At 46.2% G+C, this 11,364-nt stretch overlaps 1 protein-coding gene across 1 annotated transcript; it reads right to left on the reverse strand.

Moving 5' to 3' along the window:
- Nucleotides 1–108: 108 nt before the first annotated feature.
- Nucleotides 109–10,330, reverse strand: sav1 (salvador family WW domain containing protein 1). Its single transcript, XM_034675186.1, has 5 exons — nucleotides 10,004–10,330; nucleotides 7,656–8,204; nucleotides 3,145–3,415; nucleotides 1,798–1,953; nucleotides 109–1,586 (listed from the first exon to the last, which is right to left on the reverse strand). Exons 1-5 carry the CDS (start codon nucleotides 10,095–10,097, stop codon nucleotides 1,370–1,372), a joined length of 1,287 nt encoding a protein of 428 aa, XP_034531077.1. The 5' UTR covers nucleotides 10,098–10,330; the 3' UTR covers nucleotides 109–1,369.
- Nucleotides 10,331–11,364: the final 1,034 nt, after the last annotated feature.

Here is an 11,364-nt window from a genome sequence, read left to right on the forward strand (position 1 = left end):
GAGCCAGGCCTGGAGTCAACAGGTCAGAGGTTTTCAGAGGACCAGAAAGACAACATGGATGAGGAGAGGAGGAGGAGGTTTAAGGAATGAAGTGAAGAGTCTTGAACGTTTTCTTCACTGCAGACTTTATTTCTCATGTTCTGTATTCTGTAATCCACAAACTCAGATATGTACAAACTGATGAAGCCGCTCATTAAACATTAAACGAGACCTTTTTTTTTTTGCATCATGAAGGACTCAGAGAGGTTCTTCACAAACATGATCCACTGTTACCTGATCAGACGCTGCATGAAGGTAAATAATGTGAGGGAGGAGTTTTATATTTTAGAATAATAGTGTAATAAAACGTCCGTCTTATTCCCCTCATGGTGCAGGGATTGATAGGAAGCTTCCGTCAGGTACACGAGACAAACTTCATCATTAAAACATTTCAGACGTCTCAGAGAGGCTTGAACTCGTTTCTAAGAACCTCAAGAAGACGTCAGTCCATAAAGATAAGGCATTACTGAGGAGAGAGATATTCAGGAGAAGAAGAAGAAGAAGAAGAAGCTGAATTGCACTTTTTGGCAAACTTGTGTTTCTTTTGAAGTGTTTCATAAAGTTCCAGTAGCTTATTCATGTTTCAATTCACACACACAGACACACACACACTCTCTCTCTCTCACACACACACACACGCACACAGGAGAGTATTCCTGACTTACAGTAATGCCGAGAGCCAAGAGACGCTCAAACCGCCGCATCAGGCGAGACGCTTCTTCTTCTTCCGTCAGAGGTCTTTAATTAAAGACGTATAAATATCTGTGAGCGCTCAGATGGATTGTCATAGAAAGGTCATACAAAAGGAGAAGCACACACTCTTTGTTTAATGCGAGTGTGTGTTCGGTTTATGAGTAACAGAGCAAACAGGAGAAGGGATCTGAAACAGAGACGTTAAAGGAGCAGTCCGCCGTTTCCTCTGAACGCCGCGTCAGGCCCTCAGTCAGGATGTTTGGATCCAAACGCTCCTCAGTCTTTAAAACAAAGTCTCAGAGGCTGCTGCACGTCACCGCTTCCTTTTCTTCATTGGAGTGTTTTTCTTTCAGTCACACGTTCATTCGTTGATTGAGTGTCTCACAGAGGGGAGACGTGCCTCCCTCCTCTCCCCCCCTCTCCCCTCCTCTCCTCCCCTCCTGGTTGGCTGATATATTTGGATCAAGCGAAGGCACAGATGTGTTTTGGTAAAAGAGGAAATTAAGAGCGGAGGATGATTTCAAAGGAAAACCCTGACCGCTCCCAAACTGCGGCGACCTCAGCGAGGGCGTGGCAGCGAGGCGTCCCCGCTGCACGCACACACACACACACACACACGCTCACGCACGCACACGCTTCACATGTTCCCCATGAAGTTCTTGTTGGGCTGCTGCTGGGCGTACCACTGCTGCCGCTGCTTACGGGCCTCCACCTCCGACAGCAGCGCCTGCCGGTACGCCTCGTACGACTTGACGATGTGCTCCAGCTCCTTCATGAAGAGCAGCTTCAGCATGCCCTGGTACGTGTCCAAGTCCGCCAGCTGGAACAGCTCCCACTTCAGGATGTGGTCGTACCTGACGGACAGGGGACAGATGAGGTCAGGGTTTTTGGAGTTTGTCTTGAGGAGGCGGTTTGTCACGTGACCTCTCCTCGTGGCAGAGGTGCAGGAGATAAAGGTTCCTGCATGCTTACTCCATGCTGCTGCCCTGAAACTCTCAAAGCTCTTACCTGCAGTCCACCCCGTATTATCTTGAGACCAAACCATGATTAAGTAAACTGACTTACTTGAGTGGGGCCCGGGCGTACACCTGGAGCCAGTCTGGGATCTCTGCCGTGTGGTACGGGTTTGCTGGCACCAGGACCGGCTGGTTCCTCTCTGCAGGACGAGGCTGATAGGCGACGGGAGGCGGTAACGGAGGAGGCTGATCGTAGCGAGGCACACTGCAACAAATAGAGGAAGTATCGTATTTCTATCTTATTAAAACTAATGAAGCTAAACACAGAAACAAGAAGAAACTGAAGATTCAAGAAGTTTAAGTAAAGGTGCTTTTCCACCAGAAGTTACAGGAACTTTTGGCTCCAGGAACTAAATGGTTCCCGTGAAGATTATATAAATCAAACGAGTGACGTATGGAGAGAAATAAGAAAGAGACGAAGGCCGTACAACAAAGATGACGCCATAGAAGGAGACAGAGAGGCCGATATAGTCATGTGACGCCACAGTTAGCCTGTTAGCATGAAGGAGATTCCTCTTGTGCTGAAACCTTGGAAGGAGACGAGCTCTCGAGACAAAGAGGATTCAAAACGTCTGAAACGCTCAACTTAAAGGAAACAGATTTTAAAGCCACGTCAGAGATGGACCGGTGTTCCAGTTTAAACAGCGACCCTGTTAACTGGAGACTCTCAGTCGGATGCATCCCTCATAAACGTCTTTAGACCATCATTAAATATCTGATGAGGATATTTTGAAATCTTAATAAAAACTAAACTAGTTTGCATTCCCAGGAACTCCCTCTGTGTTTCAACAGCTGTGTAAACTCCACAAACACTGACACGTTCAGCTGAAGGTCTCCAGTTTACAGGGTCGCTCTTCAGACTGGAACACCGGGAGCTGACAGAGACGCATGCACACTATCAGGCTCAGAGAAGACCGATGTTCAGGAGGTATTAAACCAAGTGAATCACAGGTGTGTGTGAGGTTATCGTGGAAGGAGGGGGAAACCAATCAGAATCAGCATTGCAGGCCCCGCCCCCAAAGTTCCTAGAACTTTTGAAAGTGCAACACTCTGAGCAGGGACTTTTCAGGGGGAGATTAACTACCCAGGAACTAAATTTAGACCCTGAATCCTGCTGTTGAAAAGCACATAGTTCCTTAGAAGGTACCTAGTTCCTGCGGTGGAATAAGTTCTAAAATGAAATCTAACAAACTTGAAAACGCTTTAAAAACTTTGAGAACACTCTGAATCCACAGAGGAGAACTCTACAGAGTTTTTGGGAAAGATGAAATCAGAAGTGAAGTTTTATTAAATTTCCCAGACGGTTTATTCTCCAGAGACTTCAGCTGTGAGGAGATAAAAACAACATCATCATAAAAATAAAGCAGCTCTTCTTTAACTCCCCCTCAGGACTCACCTTGGAGCGCAGGGGTGGCGGTACTGAGCCCTCTTGTTGATGTGATCCACATAGTAGACTCCAAACTCAGCCGACTCCACCTTCTCCCAGCCCGGGGGGAGCCCCTCCCTCTCCAGAGGGTGGCTCCAGTGTGTAGTGTTGGTGTTGTGGTCGATGTAGTACTTCCTGCCTCGGATGGTCCAGTCCACGGTCCAGCCGCCAGGAAGTGGGATGTCCTCTCCTGTCAGACTGGAGAGGTTCCCGAGGGACTTGGCCTGGATTCGACCTATGCCTGAGGAAAACAAACATCAGCAGCTCTTTAGATTCAGAGACGAAGAGGAGGAGGAGGAGGAGGAGGAGGAGGAGGAGGAGGAGGAGGAACAGCTGGCTGCTAACAGCACCGCTGGGAGAGGAGGAATATTTTGGGAAAATGTTGAAGAGCAGAGTGTGTGGGAAAATGTGGAAGAGAGGAATGTCCGGCTTTAAAAGTTGATTCTGATGTGAACGCGGAGCATCAGGGGAGCACGTCTTACAGCTGAGATCTTTATACTCCTCAGTGAATAAAAGCAGCATCAGCACTTCAACAAGGCTTACCTGAGACACATCTGATCCTCCCTGAGAGACTCTACAGTCCTACAGCTGAGCACTAAATATCTCAATTATCCCTCATCCTGAAAAATACAGAATTCCTCCTGAGCTCTTTTTGTAACTTTTAAAAACAGCTGCACACACTTGGATGAACTCCAGCAGCCTGTTAGTTTAAACTCAAAGTAAATCAGTGAATCTAAAGAAGAGACATTCATAAAGCCTCGCTCATGATATCTAAAGAGAACACCTTGTTTCCACGCTCTGCTTCAATCCTGCTCTCGTCTTTGCTGCACACTTGATTCTGTGTTTGATCTGCACTGAAGCTCTTCTCTGTTCTCGTTAGGGATGATTGAAACATTGTTTTGTTTTGATTTTCTCTCACGGTGAACAAACATCATGTGGTCTCATATTTGGTTCAGGTATCAAGGAGATGTTTGAAGGTTAAAGCATGTTTCAGAATCAGCTGACTGAAGGTGAGACGCTCAGCTGAGTGACAGGTCTCCACGAGCGCTTTCTTTCTCCACCATCAGACTGATTCTGACCCGGTTGTGCTCCCGTCTGACACCTGACCGCGTTCACATGATTATTTCTCTCAATAAGAACGAGTAGACAGAAACCTGGACTCTGTGAGTCTGAAACATGTTTCTGTTCAGTTCCCTTGTTGAAGTCTGAGCCTTCACTTTTATGACTGTATGTCAGCAGAGATCATGAGCCTGCTCCACATGTTAATATTCAGCATGTTTAACATTTTGAACTCCTCAATACGATCTGTAGATATTCAATCCTGTCAGTTATATACACTGTGTCAGGAAGGAACATTTGATTCAGGGGAAAAAACACATTTGGCATGTTTTTGACGGAAAACGTTTGTTTTTTTAATGATGAATCCATAATTGATCGTTAGCATTTCTAAAGATCGATCACGGAAAATACTTTAATTTACATCCCTAGTTCTTGTATTTTGTTCTCTCATGTCGGAGCGATCTGGTGGCAGTATTTCCTTTGAGATTAAGGACATTATTTCCTGTTTATACCGACCACTGTCCCTGAGAGAAGACCTGAAGAATCACTTATAAGATGAGAATAGCGCCTTTCTTTTCATGCAAGCTTAAAGAGTTTGCTGAAGTGTTGAAATCATAACAGAAACATGGATAGTGAATATTGTGGCGCCTCTGATGTGTGCACAATCAGGAGTGAGGTCTTGATTTCTCTGATTTAAACCTTGCATTCACAGAAACATTCAGAGTGAGCTGCATGAACGCAAAGAGACAATGGTTTTTCTCCTGCTTGCACGACAGTTAAACTTCCAGAGGAAGCCTGGGTGAGCTGATGAGAGAGTGCAGCTAGCATATTGCATGCATTGAAGCTACTTCACCTTCTTTTCCACCAGTCGATACTACGAGCAGGTCTATAACATGTCATAGAAGCGAGCTCTGCTTCACATGTCAGCTTGGGTATGACGTGAACACCACACAGAGACAACTGCAGCGTGCTTGTGACGTCAGGCTCAAGTGTTAATGTGTTGGACTTTTGAAAACTTTTGGAAAACACGTTGTTTAGAAGTTAAGGAGATCTTCAGCAGGGTCAGAAATATGTGACCGAGGCTTTGGTTCGCGGTGTGACGGAGTATCTCGTCTCTGACTGATGAATTAAAGGAACACAGAAACAGACGATGAAGAAGAGGAGAGGAGGAAAACTCTGAACTCAGCAGAGCGAGTTTCTGCGAGAGGAATGTGGAGCCAACAGCTGTGAGGATGAAGAGCGTCGTGACTCAGAGAGCGAGCAGGAGGAGGAGGATGATGATGAAGGATCTCGGGCAAAATGGCCGCTACAATCTGATGCATTCTGCACGGGAGTGACGGCAGCAGAGCCGCGGCTCTCTGCCAGCCGCTGAGTGAAGGGATGGAATGTGTGAGTGCTCCGCAGAAATGCACTCCTCCTCCTTCTCCTCCTCTTCCACCACCTCATCATCATCATCATCATCTCGGGGCCTTTTCCTCAGAGCCACAGACGCTGCAGAGCTTCAGGACTTTCTCTGGATACACGAGAACACGGCTACGTTTAACTCATGATGCAGAGAGCCAGAGGAGAAGACGACAGAGTCAGGAGAAACAGATCTCAGGGATGCAAACATATAATGCATGTTTTTCTTTTCTAGGTAGAACCTGCAGAAAGTTTTTGTCCCTGTCAGGGTGTGACAGGGACAATAGCGGTTTGTTAAGGACATGATTGGCTCATGCCGAACCAGCTTGTTTTTCCACTGGGCCACAAAAGAACCACGTCTGTACGTCACTGAATACATCTCATACCTCCAGGGAACACTTGTGCACAGAGTTTGCTAATATAAATAATTACAACAGGGTTTGATCCTTTGAAATACACGAGAGAGAAGTGGGATCAACACTTTTACACGCTTAAGACGAGGAAGCTCAGTCCTAGTTGTTAGGCCCAGAAGCAGTGAGGGTCAAATCTAAGGAAAAAGGGGAGCATAGCTGAGAGAAGAGGTCTAGAGAAGGGTGAATAAGCATCAGTGTGATCTTCAACATCGCAGGGTTTGAGAAACAGATGCTGGTTGTGAAGTTTTACGCTTATTCTGAGGTGCACACGCTCCTAAATCTGATGTCATGCTACAGAAATAACCCCGTTCCTGTTGGAGAAGTCATCATCAGCTGACAGGAGGTGACGAGTCCTCCAGAGGTCCTGCATTAGTCGTACGTATGTAATGTAATCCTGCAGAGAGCAGCACCTACGCACACTCAATGATTCACACGCTGACACATCGGGCTGGGAGCGGTCTGAAAAAATGACCGGGTTGAGACTGCCAACAGAAAGATTCAGCAAACAGGAGGGTGAGGACGGAGAGCACCTGATGTTTGTTTAACTTCACATCAAACGAGGCTGCGTGTGCACGACGAGGACGAGACTCAAAGATGCTCCTGGAGCCTCCTGAGAGTTTATGACGCAGGGATTACAGAGCAGGAGCAGACGTATGCTGACGATGTGGAGCTGTGAGGGAGGAGATTCATCCTCTTAGTCATGTCAGAATCATGCATATGTGCAAACGAATGCTGCAGAGTGATCAGTTTGTCCTCAGAGGTCTTTACATCCAGGGTTTCTGCAGACTTTTAGAATCTAATTTAAAGACCCGAATGAAGGAAAATAATCCTGCGATGGATAAAGGTGTGGCATGTTTGATAAATATTGACCCCAAGTTGAAAAGCTGTTTGCACATCTTGCAAATCTTCATGTTTTTCCTGCAAACCACTCCTCCCTCAACTCTCACGTCCTCCTTTTCTCCTCCTCTCTCTCTTCTGCACATGCTCACAAGTCTTCAGACATTTGAAGTTCAAGACCTGTCAGGTAAAAATAAGACTTTATGACCTTAAAATGTCAAAATCTGATCTGATCCGGGACCTTTAGAGACTCTATTGATAGTAAAAGCTGCTCATGTTAACCCTCATGCCTCTAAATGTTGAAGTTGTCCAGATGACAAACCAACCACCATTTACTTGTGTACTCAAAATAATATAATCCCTGACCTCTTTTGATCGCTTCTATTTATATAACACGTCACAAAGAGCTGTGACTCAAACACAATAAGGCGATAAGGATGATTATTTTGGATATAGATTTGTGAATGTTTGTCTACAGATATAATAGCCTATCATTAAGGATGTTAGATCATTTGCAGAGCAGGGGGAAGAGGGACCATCATCCTTTGCACGCTGCTCCGTGTGACAGATCAGAGCGAGGGAGGACAGAGAGATGATTTGACAGAGAGGATGCTCCAGCAGCTTTTAAATCTGAGAGGCAACTCTGCGAATATTGATCCCAAAAAGGTTTGAGACAATACGAGGAAGAAAGAGTTCTCAGCCTCACTTCATGACAGATCGAGAGGTCACCTTGCAGAATAATCAGAAGTACAAACACAGTCTGATGTTTACCTGAAGGAGGTCTGCTGGGAGCCGGGGGAGTGTGCTGCCGTGGAACTCTTTGGAAGTTGTGTTCATTGTGCTCATAGTATCTATAGTCCTCAGGGAAGCGCTCTGGGACCCTCCTGGCCTGCTGCTGCTGCTGCCTCTGCTGCTGCTGCTGGTGTTGTTGTTGTTGCTGCTGCTGCTGCTGCTGCTGCTGTTGGTGCTGCTGGTTGTCATAGTAAGGTTCAGAGGGGTAGTAATACCGGGCAGCGTCCCCGTTCTCAGACATGGGGCTCACGTCTGTGAGGAAGGACTGTGAGGAGCCCCCGTACTCGTGGGGCAGGTCTCCCAAACTGCGGGGCAGGTACGGAGGCGCGGACATGCGGTGGCTTTCTCTGCGGGCCACCTCGTGAGGAGGCCTCTGCACGGGGGGGCGGAGGAAGCTCTTGTTGCGGGAGACCACGGGCTCCCGGCTCGGCTGCACGGGGTAGGCAGCAGAGGGCCCCATGTCGGGAAGGGGGACCTCTGCTCGTCTGGGGATTGTAGGTCCATGACGGATGAACGAGGGCATAAGATCTGTGACCAGGAGAGGAAGGAGGAACCGTCAGAATCAAACAACACTGAGATGAAGCAGAAATGTATGGACATGTCATGTTTTTTAAATGAGAACTGGTCCTCAAACATTTTTACCTGGTAAAATAAAGGTCTACCTCCCCCTACTCCCAAACTAAGGCTTGGCTATACGCTTTCATACTGCCTCCTCCCAAATTTAGGCAAGGCTGTGTGCTCGACCTCCCCCTACTGCCAAATTTGGACTAGGCTGTACGCTCTACCTTCACCAAATCCCAAATTTAGGCTCGGCTGTACGCTCTACCTCTTCCTATTCCAAAATTTGGGCTCAGCTGTGTGCTCTACCTCTCCCAACTCCCAAATTTGGGCTCAGCTGTGTGCTCTACCTCCCCTAAATTCCAAATTCAGGCTCGGCTGTATACTCTACCTCCCCCCTTCTCCCAAATTAAAGCTAGGCTGTGTGCTCTACCTCTCCCAACTCCCAAATTTGGGCTCAGGTGTGTGCTCTACCTCTCCTATTGCCATATGTGGGCTCGGCTGTGTGCTCTACCTTCCCTAAATTCCAGATTAAGGCAAGGCTGTGTGCTCGACCTCCCCCTACTGCCAAATTTGGACTAGGCTGTACGCTCTACCTCTTCCTATTCCCAAATTTGGGCTCGGCTGTGTGCTCTACCTCCCCTAAATTCCAAATCCAGGCTCGGCTGTATACTCTACCTCCCCCCTTCTCCCAAATTAAAGCTCGGCTGTGTGCTCTACCTCTCCCAACTCCCAAATTTGGGCTCAGGTGTGTGCTCTACCCCTCCTATTGCCATATGTGGGCTCGGCTGTGTGCTCTACCTTCCCTAAATTCCAGATTCAGGCAAGACTGTGTGCTCTACCTCTCCCTACTACCAAATTTGGGCTCAACTCTGTGCTCTTCTTCCCCTATATTCAAAATTAAGGCTAGGCTGTATGCTCTACCTCCCCCTACTTCCAAATTTTGGCTCAGCTATACGTTCTCTTTCACCCTAGTCCCAAATTTGGACTAAGATAAACGCTCTACCTCCGCCAACTCTTGAATTTAGGCTTGGCTGTACGCTCTACCTACCTCTACTCCCAGATTTCATACGTGAAGAGAAGAGAGCAATACAAGTAGATGAATGATTATTTGCTCACTTTGTTTTGGCCCTAAAGCAGATTCATCCCTCCTCCTCTGAAGCTATTGACATGTTTTTACTGCTTCCTCTGACATCTACAACTATCCATAAAGTCCCAGTTCTCCCTACTGTGTCCAGATATATCTAAATTTACAAATTCATTAGTCAAATACTTCATCAATGTTATTAAAAACCACCTATAAGGATCTTTAAACATCCTGTGTTGTTCAGAAACCATTCAGAGGAGTTTAAAGAGTCCAGGAGAGATGACTTCTCTCACACTGATTTAAAGCAGCCTAACTTCACTTTAACTAACACTTCCTGATTTAACTCCACTTTATAAACCAAAGGAAACACTGACACACACAGAAAGTTGATATTAAAACATGCTTTAGGGTGTTATCATCAGATTTGTGACCGTTATCTTTAACTTCGCTCTGACACCACATAGCTAACGATGCTAACTCTCTAAGTTAGCATCTTCTGTGGCTTCGTTTCCATTAAAAAGAGTCATTTAGAAGTTTAAAAGCTTTTAAAGTCACTTTAAAGTTTCCACACATTCACTTTAGTTTGTTTTCTATCGTTATAATAAACTTTAAGTCACTTATGTTAACTTTAAGTTAGCATGCTACCTGATGCTAACCCGAGCTAACTAGCTTAAACACTCACTCCTGAGCAGCGGAGACGTTTCCTTCTTCACGTACTTCCCGTGGACCTCAGCCGGTTTGGAAGCTTCGTTTTTACTTTTCTTTCGTGAGAGCATAACTCAAAGCTCGGACACATCAACCACACGAGGCTGTAAAGTCATGGCTCGACCCCTCAGACCCCTCAGACCCTCAGACCCCTGGACCCCTCAGATCCTGGACCATCAGAGGAAACATTTCAGCTCCAGGTTAGCCGGCTAGCAGCTAGTTAGCCTGCTAGCTTGAGTCCTCCTCCCTCTGCTGCTCTCTGGGAGGGTTTCTGACAGTCCTGCCCTCCTACTGCCTCTCCCTCACTAAAGTAACTCTGCTTATAGAGAAAATAAACACAGAAAAGACAACAAAACATCTTTATTCAGATGTAACTCATCAACCCTTTTCATATTCTCTATTTTCCCCTTTTCTAAACTACATTTAAGCAACATTTACTGCTGAAAACACTTTAAAGTGCTTCCTTTACTTTGACCAAACTAGAAAAACACCTGAAACTTTAAAGCTACAATAAGGAACTTTTGCCTGCATCAGTTTGGCGCCCCTTGTGGACGAAGCAGGCATTGCAAAATCTGTCCAGTACATGTCTTATTACTGTTTCCTAACAAAATTCACATCCTGCTTTCTTTTTACAGTCAAATATTTACCACTCATCAGGAATATTTGCTGTTAAACATGAAAAAAAGCTGTACCATTGATAACAACAATAATACTTGATCAGATTTGTACAGCACTTTTCTGGGTCCCCAAAGTTGCTTTACAGAAAGTGCAAAAATAAAGCATTTAAATAAAACAGAACAAAGACAGGGGAGGGGGTAGAGGTAATGTGTTGTGGTCTTTTATGAACTGGAAGGTCTTGAGGTGGTTTTTAAATGATTGAAGTGAGTCAGAGTTGAGGATGTGTGGAGGGGAGAGAGTTCCAGAGAGTTGGGCAGCAATGGCAAAGACTCTGCCCCCTAAGGTGCAGCACTTGGTCTTGGTGATAGGGGGGACAGGAGTTCAGCATCTGACAATCTGAGGCGGCGAGATGGGGAGTAGCATTGTTGAGGGCTTTGTAGGTGATGAGCAGGATCTTGAGGTGGATTCGGTGCTGTATGGGGATCTAGTGGAGGTGCTGAGGGATGGGTGTGATGTGGGCTCTGGAGCTGGAGTTGGTGAGTAACCGGGCAGCTGAGTTCTGGACTTATTGGAGTTTTTTAGGAGGTCAGTGGAGGGAAAGCCGTAAAGGATGCTGGAGGTATTAGCATGCTAACCACTTGGTCTGACACCTACCCCCAAGAGTGGTTTCAGACATTCAAAATAACTACTTAAAAAGAGTCACTCTGATGATTAAAGGTC

This window comes from Notolabrus celidotus, chromosome 22, assembly GCF_009762535.1.
Source record: "Notolabrus celidotus isolate fNotCel1 chromosome 22, fNotCel1.pri, whole genome shotgun sequence".
Lineage (NCBI taxonomy): Eukaryota > Metazoa > Chordata > Actinopteri > Labriformes > Labridae > Notolabrus > Notolabrus celidotus.

What these genes read in the sequence shown, in the direction of transcription:
- sav1 (XM_034675186.1), bottom strand. Translation starts at nt 10,097, where the DNA reads ATGCTCTCACGAAAGAAAAGTAAAAACGAAGCTTCCAAACCGGCTGAG. An exon ending in CGCCACCCCTGCGCTCCAAG is followed by an intron (nt 1,954 to 3,144) that starts GTGAGTCCTGAG and finishes TATTTGTTGCAG; the next exon opens with TGTGCCTCGCTACGATCAGC. An exon ending in TACGCCCGGGCCCCACTCAA is followed by an intron (nt 1,587 to 1,797) that starts GTAAGTCAGTTT and finishes CCTGTCCGTCAG; the next exon opens with GTACGACCACATCCTGAAGT.